Genomic DNA, 17,315 nt, shown 5'->3' on the forward strand with positions numbered 1-17,315 from the left:
AGAGTGTGAACCTACAACATCCCCGAAGTTGTTGCTCCACTGATTAGTAAAAAACCCATCCTGCCTCTGGCCTCTGTTTCATTCATTAGCTGGACACTGAGATTGGATTTACTCTGTAAGACCCTACCTTTAGTCTTTGTCCCGAAACTTGGAAACATGGCTTTGTGGTGATCTGATTTGGTTAGAGCTACATAAAGAGCTTCATCCTATGATCACAGAGAAGTTTTGATGGTAAGCAGCATGAATATAAAGGTAGCCTTTTGAAGGCACACTACTGAGCCCTCAAATTAAATAAATGTGTTCTGTTATCTCCTGAACTGAATTACTGATCAAACAAGATCCTGACATCCCAGTTCAGTTTGTTCTCCCTTGTTTAGTGCAGCCATAGGAACTGAGGTTGTCCCATGACAGTTTGTGTTAAAGGCCTCAAATTTGCCTTGGCCATCCAAGAGGGTGGATGCCCACATATTTCTCCTAACAGTCACCAAAATGTTTCCCATCTCAGTATTCCCCCAAAGCACTTTCCTCAGTTCCCAGCGGAGGGCAGTAATAAGAATTTAAAAATCTGTAATTTATGAAGTTAAAGGAAAACAAACAAGCAAATCACACAAAACCAAAGCCCAAACAAACTAAACAGAAACCAAACCCTTTGCTTTGAATTCAGTCCTGCTTGGTGAGCCAAACTTAGGCTAACCAAAGCGCAATAGGTCTTTTCTGTACCTTTTGACTGATTTCTTCTCCACACAAAGCAGCACAGCCCAACACCACCTATGTCAATTAAAAAGACAAGACTCTGAAAGAGAAACATCAGAGGAGGCTCTCCTTTGAAGTTGCAGACCCATTTCAAAGTCACAGGCATCAGCATTATTAATACTTTGAACAAAAACGTCTAAATGAGTCTCATTTTCTAAAGCACCATGTGCTTGGGATGTTCAAAGAGCGCTGGATCAGGTTCCAATCACTCAGAACCCATTCCAACTGGAAATACAGAAAAGGCCATTTTGTTTAAATAGGCAACACAGATGCTGCTTGTTTAAATTAGCAGGGAGGGATCCTTACCAAAATAACAATGGAGTAAACCCTTTCTTCAGTGAAATCAGGAAGAAGCTCATGATAGTAACCTTTGCTGAAGGTAGATTTTAAAAGGACACATCAGAGTTTAAATGAGCTATCTTGTCTGGCATCAGTTTTATTGCTCTTTTAAACGTGTTTGGATTTTGGATCAAGTCTTTCCAATGCAGGTTGGAAACCAGACTGATTTCTGAGCCTAAAATCAGGAGGGCTCATTGAGATTCCTGTACTGAAGCAAGCTGCCCACATTGCAAATCATTCTTCTGTTTTGCCAGCACTTTTTTACAAGTTATCCATACTTTCTTTGATGCTTTAGGGATGAAGACTAAGATTACCACAAAAAAATCACATACGGCAATGGCAGTGAAGTCAAAATTTCCATTTGAACAAGAACTGCTGATCCCCATTCCCTGAACCATCCTGTGCAGAACAAGAACCACTCATAACCATTTCATAGTTAACTAGAAAAGGCAAAATTCAGCTTATGCTGCAATAAACAGAAGTTTCATCTGTTAGTTCAGGTCTCTGAACTAGCTACCTCAAAATGACTAGCCATACTTTGCTTCACTTTCTCCATAGAGCTCAGCTTGAGCTTCAAAATAACTGCAAGGATAATGATGTCCACCTTTTACAATGGAGTTTAATTCCATGTTGACTGAGCACCTGCTGGAGCCTTACCTTTTTCAAAAGCCAGGCAGCAGTGATCTGAAACATAATGGATGAGTGTACAAAGTTTGAAGCTTAGTAGGGACAAAGATGTATAGGACTGACCTCATTAAAACCCTCAACACCTCCCTCATCTCTCAAATAATGTGGAATTCTCAACAAAAGTGTTCAAATCCCTCCCACAGTAAGAGTTTGCTAGCAACTGAAGTCCAGAGTAGACCAACATGTCCACAGAAGCAATTCCATTGGAGCCCCATGTACTTCCCTTGCCAGTAATTGCCCAAATACATTTCTCACCCTTTCAAAATTAGTATTGGATGCAAAAATTTGTTCGTTTTAAAACTATAATTTCTGTTCTGAAAGCATGAGAGACCCTTCAAAACCATACCAGACTGATTTAGTAGGGGCTTTAGAACCATCCAGCTGAAACATTCCTGTAACATCTGCTCTCTTATCAGAACTTTCACAGCCCATACCTAAAACTTACTTATGTTGAGGATCAATGTGTGCAAGAATGAAGGCCATGTTCATCTAGGACTTCCCACCCATAAATAATGCAAATTCTATTTCTATACCCCCCTCCCCCTAAAAAAAAATTAACTGATGCTCTCAATTCTTGTCCTGTCTTTCTCAAAAGCAAAGCTGCAACACCAAATCACACCTCCAAGACTGCAGATTCCTGAAGTTCTCACTTCAGAATTTACAAGTGTACCATGTTATTTTAATTTCGTAGCTAGCATATACAGTAACACTCAGAAGTGTGATAAAAATTGAAAGTAGTTTTTTTAATAAACAGCATGTGATACAGACCGCAAAGATAAATAAAAAGCAGAGACTTTTTACAGCTTCCCATGAACATGAACTACAATAAGTATCATAGGCCAAACTTTTGGTACTTAGGTAGCACAGCAGAAGGAAGAGGGAAAGGGTTGTGGGGTTTTGTGGTTTTTTTTTCTCTTTTTTTTCTTTTTTTTTTTCATTGAAGTACTGCAAGACTCCTCAGTATGACACCACATGCATCTTGCTGCACCTTAAATACTTCTTTTGTCCCATATTACTACAAACATTTTGCTTTCTAACTACTTCACCACAGGACCTTTATCACGGAATGACATACACATGGCAACATCCCCCCACCCCACCCCTGCCCCCCAGTAGTGGTTATTTCAAAGATAATTGTCTCATTTTTAAAGGTTATTTCAAATGCTGCTGGGTGTTTATACTCTGCTTTTGATGCTGACATATAACTGCCACTAGCTTCAGACAACATCAAGAGATTACACCCTCCAGGGCTCTATTTATCCAAAATGCCAACAGGCCTGCCTTAGGAAGAGCATCACCAGCAGGTCAAAGGAGGTGAGCCCCTTTATCCTGCCCCTCTGCTCAGCACTGGTGAGGCCACACTTAGACTGCTGGGGCCAGTACTGGGCTCACCAGTAAGAGCCAGTCATGGACATACTGAAACAGATCCAACAGCACAGCCATGAAGATGATGGATACAAGAGGAGGCTAAGAGAGCTGGCATTGTTTAGCCAGGTGAAGAGAAGGCTCAAGGGGCATCTTGTTAATATATATATATAAACACTGGATGGAGAGGAGTAAATACAATAGGAAAAGCTTTCTCAGTGCTGCCCACTAAAGGACTTTAGAAAGTGAAATAGAAATTTTATGTAAACATTAAGAAAAAATTTTTACTGTGGACTCCTCTTTCTTGAACAGACTCTAGAACCATCTGAACAATGTTCTGGTCAACCTGCTCTAGCTGACCCCATTTTGAACAGGGATCTCTGAAGATCACTGCCATCCTCAAGGATTCTGTGTGCTTCTGTGAATTTCTGCACTTGTAGTGCCAGTTGTAATGGCAATACTTTCAAAATTTCAAGCCTGAGAATCCAGGACATCAGCCTGCAGCCACATATTCTAGATCTCTCCCTTTTCTTTCTCCTACCCCAAACAAAACAATAAGACAACTTTGGACAGCTTGGGGCAGTTGCTAACTCAGGATATAGAACACTATTAGTAAAGCCTGGAAAGAGATTAAAAGTAAACTAAAGAAATAAGGCAGGATGAGATTGCAGTTATGAATAACAGTTGGCTCTCAAGGATGAAGAAAACTACTACAGACATAAAATTCTTCGGAGAAAAACTGCTTCCACTTGAATTTCTGTAGCTTATAACACAATTAAGTCAGGGTTAACTGGAATTAATTTTAGGTTCCTAACAAAACTTAGGCAATCACACTGAAATGAATGGTTTTTAAACCTGTTTAAGAGTTACTGGGGATCTGGCATCAGAGTTTTGTGAAGAGTCAAGATAGAAGAGTGTATTTTTGGCTTTTCTTTTGATGAAGGAATATTGCGTCACATACAGAAGTGACAGTAAGGACACTTTTATACAACCCAAAGAAGATGCTTCAAAGTACAGGCAGTGCATTGCTTCAGTTAATCTTCTCTTACAAATATTTTTTGTTGCTCTTATGCTATGCGTCTTTTTTAGACGACAGGGGTGCTGGAGAGAAAGAAGACAGAAGGATTCACCTCTGGCTTAGAGTCAGAAGTGCTAACACAGTAAGGCCTCGTACTTTGAAGAGCCTACCCCATAAAGCTTAGAAATCAAGAGTGTGAGTTTAACTCTTTATACTACATAAATGTAGGAAGAGGAAACATTTGAGCTAGCAAGCAATAAAAATCCCGGAAGTCTCAAAAATGAAAGTAACTACAGACAAGATTACGTCAGGTAAGAATTGGAGAGCTGAGGCAGCTAGTTAATAAAGACTGCTTCCAAGCAAAATTGCCAAGTGTTTAACTGACTGTTTAACATTCCTCTCCTTATGAGAACACCATTCATACTAAATAAGTAATGTGTAACTTTAATATACATACAGTCTAATTCTGATTTCACATGCTGTTGTGAATCCAGAGTGATTCTGATGAAGTCATTGTTATGTCAGCATAAAGTGAAACCAGAATTTCTCAAAGACCAGAGCACCTACAGATTTGATTAGTGTATGCAGATAGAGGACTTCCATATCCAGTTTCCAGCTGTCTTCACTAACACGGATGTGAAAATTAAACCCAAAATCCCACCCCCAAACCCACCTCAACTGCAGGGTCAGTGACCTACACATTTTGGACAGATAGAGCCTTACCTAAACTGAGACAACTGTCAGCACAAAAAGAGATACAAATTCATGGTTTGTATGAAACATGTATTGCAAAATTAAATTGGGATTCAACAATCTGCAACATCCACAGCTATATAGTATATATATAAAAAAAAACCCAAAACAAAATGTGGTTCTTCCATTCAAGTAAAACTAAAACAAGAGAAAGATATTTAAAATAAAAATAAAATAAATCTTAAAAGCAGCAAGTTACAATTCTTTCTGTAATACCACACCATTTTCATTAACTTGAAGCATTTTCAAGATGTCAAAAGACATCATCAAAACAGTAATTTCGAGTGGCTTTTTTGATATCTGTGTTTTGAATGGGTCCAGCCCAGGTCTGCAACCTGTACAGACATGCAAAACAGGAGGAATTCGCAATTAAGAACGGACGTTGGAACATGCCAGTTATAAAATGACAAAGCAGGGAAAAATACTTTCAAATTGTCAAACATGGGCTACTGACTGCTGAAGGGCATTTAATATTTTACATAAAGGAAAGCTGGGATAAAAAAAGATACCACCAAAAACAATCCTCCAAACCAACCAACCATGAGCAGGGTCATCACGTACAAAGTTCTCTATATTGCCCTTAATACGCAGGTTTGTATTTGCTCCACAAGATGCCAAACCATTAACAGTTCTGGGTTTATTTCAATGCCTTTTTTTTTTTAAGTTACACTGAAAGTCTGTTTTGCCAAAAAAAAAAAAAATAATTACTAATGCACCCTTTCAGACCAGAAAAGCATGCATATGTAAGTCAGTACAGATGCCTTTTCTGCTACTTTTAGGAAAGCAAAGAATCTATTTTAAAGTATAACTAATCTGCAGCAGCCTGTTCTGTCATTAAATCAGTTTCACAGTAGAAAAAAGTTACTGGTTTTAGATTGGTATTTCACTAAATCACCATTTCCTAATGCTTTGTAATAAAACACATGGCCCAATCCTGGGCTTCTTGCCTGGCAGTCCTACTACAAAGTTTTGCAAGAGCAAAGTGTTCAGATTAATTTCAAGCTCAAAATAAGCTACTTAGTGTTTTGTGCAGCCACTTCTCAGAATAAAGGGAACATTTTCAAATCTCCACGAAGTGGGAAGAGTTAAGCAATAAAAATCCAAAATTTCAAGCTATCTCTGTAAAAATTTAGAGCTCAGCTAAAGGTGCTTTCACACACTCTATAAGCCGATCCAATAGAACAGAAGAAATTCATTTACTCCAACGTAAGTAAATAGTTTCTCCACCATCTTCAGTGAAGTTACATCAGCACAAAACTGTCATCACAGGATAAGGTAATTAGGGTCGAATGCTCTGGAGATGAAAAAAATTTTGTTTTTTATCTTGTTTTTCAAATGCCCATGCTGATTATAGCAAGAACAACTGCTTGAAGCCTGTAAGCTGCTTCTAACCTTTTTTGTTTTAAATTTTAATGGGTATAATCCCAAATGCATTATCTCTGTAGCACTATTAAGTTTCCTTTCTTTTACTATTTGATATTCATAATTAGTTTCACAACTTTTGCACAGCATTTAGTTGCAGTAGCTTTTGGAAACAGAGCCTGATTCCTCATAGCATTGTGCAAAAAGGGTGCAGAACACTGCATGCTTGAACTGAAAGACATCTATATTCATATTTACAGCAGTAAATTGCTAAGGGGCTGAGTACAAAAGAACTTGGGTTCACAACATACAATAAATTTGAGTTAATCTTTTCATCCAGGCTGGAAAAGGCTGACTATTTCTTTAGAGAAATGAGGTAAAGCATTGTTTCAATACCAGATAAATAAGGATAATATAGCACCTAAGGTAGCATTTGTGCAACTGTTTTTACTCAGTTAAATTAAGAGTTACAGCCAAGAGGGTTTCAGATTTTGTGGACAAAAGTTCATTTGAAACTAAGCCATGTTTTAAGAGAGCTAAAAACATTAGAGGTGTTGACTGCAAAGTAATACATACAAGGGTAATTTGGTCTAGAAAAGATGACCAAGGTTAGCAGGAGTTAAAATATTTCAACAAAAAGGAATATGTAACAGTCAATAAAGAGTAATGGGGAGTCTATTGGACTACTCCCAAACATTTAATAGAACTAAGGAAATAAAACTTCACATTCCCCATCCTAGTCTTGGAACTTCCGTACTTTTCACAAAAGCAGGCTTCCCCCCGCAACGTCAAGTATCCATGGGTGCAGTAAATCAACTGCAGGATCTTGACTATGAAAGTGTCTTGAAAGACCAAAGTCTTGGTTTTACCATCCCCAAAGTCTTTCATAGCATCATCGATTGCACATTTTAAATATATTACAATTTGCTAAATGAAGCCAACCACTCATTACCTCATCAGTACAGGCTGCACAAGGTACAGTATACTTATATTCTAATCTAACACCAGCTCTCAGCATATTTTATATTACATGTGGTATTGCACTTTCTGAGTGGCACCTTGGTGCGTGTTTGCAAGTGAACAAGCTGAAACCCCCCCCGCCCCCAAAGCCCCAAACCTTTGGAATTCACTCCAAGTGCTGCCAATCTAGCAGGTTAAAAATGTCAGGGTGAACACCACCCTCAGAATCACAGGTTTCACTAATTAAAAAAAATTAAAAAACAAAAACAAACAAACAAAAAACAACAAAAAAACCCAACCAAACCAACAAATGACTGTTTAATAATTAGAAAAAACAAAAAACCTCAAGTTGTGCATAAGGGCAATCTGAAATCCTTGGTAGTCTGAACAGTTTGAAAAAGTGGTGCCAATGTAAGTGATTGCACAGATGGCAATTGTGTTAGGGGACGACACCTTGGATTTACAAATACCTACTACACATGCGCACGCACAAAACGGACAAAGCTCTAAAATGTTTGGTAACTCCACATGCTTTGAGCTAGCCAACATATATCTGCTGTATGCTGAACTGCTTATTATTGATCATAGTGAAAAATCTAAATTGCTATTTCTCATTTATCTGTTACTGGGTTAAACAACCACTTCCAGAAGGAGGAAGAAAGAGGAGAAATGGTGGACCCGAGGATTAAGGGTTTAAAATATACGTTCCTTGAATAGCCAGCATATCACTTCAGTAATGTGAAGAGTGATGCTCAAAAGTTTTTGAAGAGACTTAGGCCAAGTTCACCTCTGGCATTAATGGGTATACTTCCCACTACTTCAATGGTACTTGTGTCCTCTTTCACCAGGGCTGAATTTGGTCCTAGGATTTTATCTAGTCACCTTCAGTGATGTTAATGGAAATGGGAGTCTTGGACAGATAGAACTGGGCTGCAAAATCAAAAGAGTGAATATTGGACAAACCATGTAAATAAAGAATATATATTAATAGTAGTTCCTATTATATAAATAGCCTTTATAAAAAAATAATCTTTCAATAATTTTAATAACTCACCTTTCTTTAGGTTCTGGAAAACATGTATGAAAAAAATCTATTCAGTTCAAGTTAGATTAAAGCAAACCTAAGATGAACACTACAGCTCTCTGTTGCACTAAACCCAATTCTGACCATTCAATTTCCAGGTTAGTCAGTTTTGGGGGATGACAGGGAGTTTCTTTGTGAAGGTATGAATTGCACTGCTAGAAATACTGAGCAGAAGGAAACACCATACTGAATGGGCCTACTGCCCACCTCATTCAGAAACTGTGCACATGATGGACCCAGAAATCAGAGGGTCATCTAAACCCCATAAATGCTAATGCCTCTGAAGCACATTTAAAAGGCACTGTCCTCTCACTATTGTTTTTAGATCTTTGAGCTGAAAACTCCTTCCCTTCAAACTATGCTGCATTTAAGTATTTGCTATCATTTTAATTCTCTTTCCACTCTTCTCAATTGAACATAGTCTCTACCTGCTATACCAGATCTAAGGTAATATATGATGGACTCTATGTTCATGCTATCACTATTTTGTTTTTCCTTCTTATTCGTCCTATCAAACGAAAAAGTAAACATTCTTCCAAGTTTACCTTTTTGGGCTTAAGGCATAACATGAAGTCACACATCATACTAAAGCTTAGTTTATGAAGTGTATAATTTTAGTGCTATCTGAAACCCTGTTTTACATTATTTTTTCGACAGTTGTCTGAACAATTCATCTCTTTTCTTGCCACAAATTCTAATGTTGTTCGTGGTTTGTGCAATTCCTATGCAACCAGTCTTTGCTGCTAACAGGTATTAACAGTGCAGTACCCACAAAGCGGGCTAGAGTTCTTTTCTTTGCTTTCATCTCAGTTCAAAGCATGTTGCTTTATTGTGTGGAAGATCCAGTCCATTTTGGTTGTCCAGCCACCATGGTGAGCATCATTCATTTGCTTCATGAAGTACTCAAGAGCTTCCTGCTCAGTTTTGTCCAATGCAAGGGTCTTTCGAATGTATGCAATATCATCAAATGACTGCAGTTCTGGCATTCCTGAGCCAAGCATCATGGAGAAAAGATTTATGAAGAGATTGGCATGTTGCCTAATTGCTAGATAAGCCTTATAACACATCTCCTGAAACCTGGAAAAGACAGGGGAAAAAATTTCAGTGTATTTCCCTACTAGAGGCATATTACTGCTATACCTCCACAACAGTTTTCAGGTAACTGGACCCTAAAAAAAAATACAAATGGACAGTCTTAGTCTTTTAAGAACACCATAATGAGGCTGAGAAAATATACTCCTCTTCCTACTTACATTATTTTCATTTCTGGAAGAAGGAGTCACTAGTAGTAAAGTGCATTTTAGATACAAAACACATGGAAGTTAAATGCTTAAAAAAAAAAAAAGGCTCACCTTTCAAACTCCCTTGTTTTGGTACATTCTTGGGCTCCTTTACTAATCACTATTAAAAAGTCTTGTGTTAAGACAAACGGTACACGCTCTCTTTTATAACCAAATTTCTTCTTCTTGTGATCAAGGAAGTGTCCGAAGTCAATGTGAAACAGCTTAAAGACAGAAAGGTATTTTAAGATCAGTAATTCCTTGTTTAAATTATATCATAGTAAAATTGATAATTTTATTAGTTCGAATGAATTTTTATATTAAACGAACTCATCTCTGAGAGATGACATTAAGCTATGTTTTTAAGAAAAAACCCAAACATATCTTACTTGTCCATCATCTTTTACCATGATGTTACTATTGTGGCGATCACCGATGCCCAGGATAAAGGTAGCAACACAGTAGCCAGCACAAGAACGTGTAAACAAGTCAATAGCTGCATCATACCTATTGAAAACAAAAAAAAGTGACATTTTCCTACATTTTCTAACATTTTCTACATTTTCCTACATTTTCTAACAATTAAAAAAGTACAAATTTGGTTTTATTCCCCCTTCCTTTTGAGGAAGAGCCAACTTCTACTGTCTTCTCTTAATGAAGCAGAACTCCTAGACTTTATCAAAGTAAGGAAGAAATTCATCATACTCTGAAAACAGAAGTAATTGCAGGTAGATCACAGTAAACTAGTGATTAAAGTCACTGTCTCTCTTTTTGAAGGCCAGCAGTCTTCATTTGATGAGCTGCAGTGAAACTACTGACTTAAGCCATATCCTCATAGGTCTGTCTTCAAATTATGCTTTACTACTGTCAAGTCACACAACCACCCAAACTCATGAGAAGAGCTACAAGTAGTAATACTAGCCAGAAAGATGGATATAATTTTCCACTTCATGAACGTCAGTTCTTGAAGTTCCCATTAAAAAGAGCACATGAACATGAAAAACAAGCAACAGGAAATCTCACATTTCTCCTTTGTTCTTGTCCTTGAGCCACTGATGCAACGTATGGCTGTTGAACTGCAGTGCTCCTTTTAAACCTCCTTTACACTGTATCTGCATGATCGTATGAGAGCTCCTCACGACCTCAATGAGTCCCACACAGTCACCAATAGACAAACAACCATAAGGCAACATCCTGAAACACAAAGGTTTGTTGTTTTTGTTACCTAGTTACATTTGAAGACAGCAAGCAACAAGAATGTTTCATAACCCTTATCAAATAAATGCTATCTGTTACTTTATGATACAAAAACCTGTTTTAATGCTTTATAGGGGTATTGCCAGTAGTTGTATGGAAAGAAAAACATACCAGATATTAGTACAGTAACATACCAGCCACTGTCTCCAATGTTGTTCTGTACTTTAATATCAGGACAAAATGTTAAGGTAGAAATCTATTAGTGTGCTCTTGGAGGCCTTTGGAAAAAACCCTTAAAAAAAGGCATTCAATGTGATTTAGTGAGATAATTCAACTACATTCAAACTGCAGTACCAGAGACAGAATCTAAGTGTTCAGAAAAAAAAAAAATGTTAGGATTTCATGGGTTACTGTAAGCAAGCAGCAGGTAATACTTTGTATGTAAAACCAGCATGGAAACTTCAAAATGTGAGGGTAACAGAGCACTGGAACAGGCTGCCCAGAGAGGTTGTGGAAGTCTCCTTATTGAGAGGCTTTCAAAACCCACCTGAATGCATTCCCGTGTTACCTGTGCTAGGTGATCCTGCTTTGGGAGGAGGGTTGGACTCAATGATCTCCAGAAGTCCCTCCCAGCCTCTACCATGAACATGAGTTTCTGAATAGTATCTGAACATACTAAAAAATTGTAACTGGAACCACATTCAGCAGCATTACAATTTATCCAGACATGAATGAACTAACTGTAAATAGATATTTAGTCATGGACACTTTAAGGGTAAGTAAATCTCAAAGGATTACCTCAGTAACCTTTTTTTTTGACAAGTAGAAGAAATAATTTCCTCTGTCTCCTTTTTCTTTCAAAATCTCTTACCTCCCACTCTCCCACAGTCTGTAGTTATGTTCAAAACATTTTATCTGAGAAAATCATGTCAAATCCAGTCTTTTATTCCAAGACTGAAAGAAACATGTCTATTATCATGTTATGATCCACTGCTACGAGATCTGGGAGAGAGTAGCTAAAAAAGATCTGGGAGAGTCATGTACCTAAAAGCAGTCCTTTTCTCTCCTGAAGTTGCCTTCTTGGAGTGCCACACCTATAGAGTAAACCAGCTTTCTACAAACACTGGCATACCAAAAGGTTGGGGTTTTGGTTGGTTGGTTGGTTTTTGTAATGTCATGGTAAAAGAAAACAACCACCAACAACTTCTGGCTTTGTATTAGATCTAAGAACATAAGGAACACCAGTGCACACCAGTGTTTAGCCAGTGGGAGGGCTGACTGCTGGTGTTGCTGTGGAGATGGGCTTCTCCTCTCTGAATTAACGGTGCTTTATTTGCAGGTACTCAATGCATATTGATATTGATCTGTCTAAACTTGTAATTTTAAACAGAAGTCTGATTTGGAGGTCAAAGTACAACAGTGAGCCCCATTTTCTTAAGGATGTGGCATAAACTTTGCACTGTTAGACTTTCTGTCCCACACAGGCATAGTTTAGTAGCCTTAGTGGCATAAGTCACAAGTTTCTAGATCCTCAAAAGATTTTTTTTTTTTGTCCACTCTTGTAAATTTGTAGCTTGCTCAAGATTCAGAGTCCCATCAGCTCCCTCATCTTGCATGCTCATTTAGTCTGTAAGTATAGTAGAAGGGACAGCTGGGAGTTTGATTTCCTCTCTTTTTTTTTTTTTTTAAATCAGCCACTGTAGCTATTCAACTTCTTTTCTAAAGCGCCATGTTGCCTCTAAGAAAAACAGTGGCAAGAGGTGAGAGAAGATGCATTTTTTAACATTTCCATAACTGTTGTTCTTCAAGATGTGGGCACTGAGAACTGTAATTCTGTAAACCATTCTTGGACAAAACCATAATTTTGTCACTAATTACAATACTAGAGACAAAATAGTTGCCCAGATGCATGAGAAATGATGTAGACCAGGCCCATTTGTCTAGATGGCAAGGAAATAAGAACTGCAGGTGCAAAGAACATAATTGATTTACAATGCAGAGGAACAACCACCTAAAAATGCACCATACAGCAGACTTCTTTGGAATCACAGCCTGTCTAGCATCAGTTTTCCACAATAAGAATAGTTTCCAGTGGATGGCATTCTGCAGAAACTACTCAACCCACAGAGTATTTAGAGGTGGACAAGCTGCATACAGATCAGACTGGGTAATGCCTACTTTTTGTGGTTGGTATCTTCATTTCAGTACACAAAGCCATCACTCAACAGGGTTGCAAGTTTGGCAACTTGTTCAAAGAAAATCCTGCAGATGCCATCAGTTGACAAGACTGACTAGTGTGTGTTAGCTCTCAAAGCCATTCCTGGTATGTAGATGCTTCAGACCCATTTGAGCTAGACAAGTATTTTTCAAACGCAGCCTTACCGTATGTTTATGGAATCCAGTAGTTTAGCTGATTGAAGGTTATTAAAAATAAACAAATTAAAAATCACTCTAGCATGTACACACATGCCTATTGATAGCATTTCATTTATTTCCCTTGGGAGAACAGAAGCAATCTCTGGCAACAAACCAATGCAAAACCCATTAAGAAGAGTATTGCTCAAGAATAACCTCTAAAGCTTACCGAAGATCAAGGCCTTGATTTTGCCAGATGTTTTCCATAATTCTAATTATCTGAAGTGTCAGCATGTCCTGACGCAAGTCTGGAAGAGTCAAATACATAGATAGCAAATTTTGTAACACCAGAACACTATTGTATCTTATTTTACTTTTCCTCTTAAGAGTATGTCTCAAGGAAGTAAGGATTCTATAGTTTAAGGCAGAGTATGTTCTCTCCGATTTTAAATAGTTGAGAATGAAAATGAATTTGTAGTGATGATTTCAAAGGTGTTTAAACACGCACACTAAAAACATGACAATGGAATGACAGGTTACACATCTGTGGTATTCTGCAGACATTTTCAAGTATTAAATAGTATCATGTTCCAATTTAAGAGACTGAGCATCTTACAACATTATGAAACTGGTAAACAACTGAGACATGCTTATCTGTGCATGTTTAATATTTATGGAAAATTGCTTTGCTCAGTTGATTTATTTTTCAAAGTTTTTTTTCAATACATGTATTTTATATGCTTAGAAAAAAACATACTAAACAGCAGCTTAGGAAAACAAACTTGATTACATAGCTTTTGAATTATGCTTATTTTTTTTCTTACCGTCTCCATTTTTAAAGATTATCTCATTGTTCTGAAATAACAATTCAGACATAATATCTGGGTTTTCCCAGTTCAGCCACAGGGGTCTTTTTGCAGATGACATTATCCTGCACTCCTCAAGCCTATAAAACAGAGAGGGTTTCTATGAAATAGGCACAGGTTGATTCTCATACCATGTTTCTGCAATCTTAAGCTCTACCTGTTTTCTTCAAACTCTTTGAACTAGTATAAAATTCAAGATGAAAGGGTAATCAACAGTCAAGCACTTTTACTTTCATCTGCACTTACTGATTTAAGTTTGAAATGTTAACTATTGGCTAAGCCCTAGAGAAAAGCTGGTATCATTGTACGTTTTCCTTTGGCAGTGTGTTCATGACATGAAAAAAGGACTGTGGTTTCAGCCACCTTAAAGGAGCAGCTAACTCATGTTATTCCCTAATTTGTTAAACTATTAGATTGAAATTACTTCACTCTTTATGAATTACTCTGCTACAAATTCTATTCAGTTAAGTTTGAAGATCCTCAGATTTAGCATGTTAACATTTAACCCTACCACTGTGGATGTTAACACTACTAAGCATATACTCAAATATCTAGACAAACTGAAAATGCAGACGATACCGAAGATTTCCCAGTTGATGCGCAGGATTGAGAGGAGAGATGAAACCTTGTAGAGCATCCATGAAATCTGGTCGTCTCATTTGTTCAACAAGAAACTTCATCTGTACCTGATCAGTAATCACATTCAGGTTTTGAGAACACGAATTACATGTAAAGAGATGAAAGTATCAGACCTTAGCTTTGGTTTTAAAGCATGGATTTGCACAGTTCAAACGTAAGCAGCTGTGCTTAGCCACACAACACAGAAACCAAAGCCCTTAAATGTAGTTCTATTGCTTTGAGAGACAATGGCAACACACAGAAAATATTACAGCTACTAGGATAATATTCTATCTACTGATGTTAGCATTAACAATTTTCTAGCAAATGAAATTAAACACAGTTCTAAGTGATTCCTGTGATTCAGTTGCAACGCTTCTATGTCGACAGCTTGTAATACCTTCTGGGTCTCATCCTTTTTCTCTTGCTTGAGAATATCTGTGAGGTTAATCAACTTCTCCATAGCCTCCACCTGCCTGCTCAGATGCTTTAGGTACATTCCACATGCTCGACAATATGACTCCAGAAGTAAACCAAATCTCTGACTTACAGTTTTGTTGTGCATTTCAGACCTACACAGAAAAGAAGAACAGTTACACCTTAGACAAGACCAATCAGAGGTGCTAAAAGTGAAGCTATACCTGTAACATCTTCCTGAAGGCTGTTTATGGATTCTTATTTTCAGGGGAATAACTTGTCTTGACCTCCCAAAAACTCATCTCATTTTGACTGGACTGATCAGACTTCAGTACCCCTTCACAACTAGTTCAGCAGAGTTTATAGGCTTTCTCCCCGTTCTTTCCTGCTACATCCTGTCCTTTCCTACCACTTGCCCTTATTCAAAATCCATGCTTCCCAGAAACTCAGAAGTCAACTTCAGCCTTCGAGTCACGATTTCTTTGCTGAGAGCAAAGCTAACCTGTCTCACCTTCTCCTTATCTCATTTAGACAAGGATATGGCTCTTCTAGTTCCCTTTTCATTACACAGTCTTAGTCTTTCCACAGTCCTAAAATACATCCTCTCAAACAAGTTAATGAGGCCACTTATTCCATTATCCTTGATGATTACCAAGAAAAGTAGAAAACTGAAAACATAACAAGCATCACTTGATCCTCTTTCTGTGTCTGATCACATTATCTCAGAACAGCATTTTCAGGTGAGACCTGGCTACAATCCAGCATGCTGTACAGCGATTTCTGCTCAGTCTTCTCAACATCAGGAATTACAAAAGCCCATGTTATGCTATGTAAGGAAGTATATGGACATATTTTGGTTATCAATTTCTGTAAGTCTTTAATAAACATTTATGAACAGTTATTTTCCAAAGCCCTATATGGTCCAATTAGGTGGCTTTCTTTAGAGGCCTCAATTATTTGTAATTTTTTTTGGAAAAGACAAGGGGGGATATCTGGTGTATAAAGTAAAGTTCAAACTGCAGAGATCTGAGTGACTATCATGGTGCCAGAATGATCACTTGTAGGAAAAAAAAAAAAAAACAAACAAACCCCAAAACCAAAACAACACTAATTTTCTGTTAATGACTACCTTTTGAAACTTCAAAGAATGACTTCTGTCATCAAACTGTACATTCAAACTCTCAACCAATATGAAATAAAGTGGTAATATTTTCCTTAAAAAGGACATTTAGTGTACCAAGCTTTAGAACAACTGATTCTTTACAGCTAATAGGAATTCCACCATCCCTTAAGATGATATTAAGCTTACTTTAAATGCCAGAAGAAGAAATGTCCTATCCTTTGATTGGTCAGTGCCTTCTTGAGCAAAAATCTCACAAGCTGATTATCTAAATATTGTTCATATTTCAGAACCTAGTTAAGGAAAGAAAAAAAAAGAAATCAGCTGCTGTTACTATTTCTATGAGCAACACAGAAATTACAGTCAGCTAACTAAAAAACAATGTATGTTTTACATTAAATTATGTAGAATGACTGGTATCAAGATTAGGATTTAAACTGTATCTGCCTCTATTTTGAGAGCATACCATCTGATGCTTCTTTTATTGTTACCAAATATTTAGCCTCAACCTGCTCATAATTTTGAGAAGATGCTTTTGCTCCTACTTTCCCATATGCTGGGACAGATGAAATAGCTGCCTGTTCCAGCTGGTAGAACAGTTCTGCATCTCTGCAAAACTTTGTCATTTAATATCAACAAGCAAACCCACAGCACTACAGAAAATGAACTACATTTCATCTCCTCCTAAGTAACTAATTCACAATCCAAACTGATGACCTTTTCTACATCATCTTTTTTTTTTATTTTAAGCCCCTGTGGTCACAGAATATAGACATCAAGCAGACCAAAATATGCTATATACCTGTACTAGCTGGATTAAGTACTGGGACAGCTTGTCATCTGTCAAGTACTTCTCTAGACACCGAACTGCAAAAGCTCGCACCATTGGATCTGGATAATTACAGTCCAAAAGCTCCATTGCTTGCTCTGGCTTGATTGGAGGCCAGTCCTTTACCAAACAATACATCTGTGGACAAGAAGTCCAAGCACATTACATGTTTGCATTGATTAGGAAGAAGCTGTAATACATAGCCATTAGAAGGTATCAGACACAAATGGCAACTGAGCAGAAGCTGTTGACTCGCCAGTCCCCTCTCAAACAATTTAGTGTTAGCTGCCAGCTGACTTCGCTATTTTACCC

The 17,315-nt window shown here is 37.6% G+C and overlaps 1 protein-coding gene across 2 annotated transcripts in view; it reads right to left on the reverse strand.

Annotated features, from left to right (window-relative positions):
- Window positions 1-7,394: 7,394 nt before the first annotated feature.
- Window positions 7,395-17,315, reverse strand: part of PIK3CA (phosphatidylinositol-4,5-bisphosphate 3-kinase catalytic subunit alpha) — a 29,131-nt gene continuing 19,210 nt past the window's right edge. For both annotated transcript variants that reach the window (XM_054386331.1, XM_054386330.1), the window contains 10 exons: window positions 16,977-17,141; window positions 16,364-16,467; window positions 15,038-15,209; window positions 14,599-14,705; window positions 13,978-14,099; window positions 13,383-13,461; window positions 10,625-10,795; window positions 9,991-10,108; window positions 9,674-9,825; window positions 7,395-9,398 (listed from right to left, as the gene is read on the reverse strand). In XM_054386331.1, the coding sequence (XP_054242306.1) occupies window positions 9,128-9,398; window positions 9,674-9,825; window positions 9,991-10,108; window positions 10,625-10,795; window positions 13,383-13,461; window positions 13,978-14,099; window positions 14,599-14,705; window positions 15,038-15,209; window positions 16,364-16,467; window positions 16,977-17,141 (1,461 nt within the window). In that variant the 3' untranslated portion in view covers window positions 7,395-9,127. The remainder of the gene's footprint in view (window positions 9,399-9,673; window positions 9,826-9,990; window positions 10,109-10,624; window positions 10,796-13,382; window positions 13,462-13,977; window positions 14,100-14,598; window positions 14,706-15,037; window positions 15,210-16,363; window positions 16,468-16,976; window positions 17,142-17,315) is intronic.

The sequence above is a fragment of the Indicator indicator genome, chromosome 13 (assembly GCF_027791375.1).
Source record: "Indicator indicator isolate 239-I01 chromosome 13, UM_Iind_1.1, whole genome shotgun sequence".
NCBI lineage: Eukaryota > Metazoa > Chordata > Aves > Piciformes > Indicatoridae > Indicator > Indicator indicator.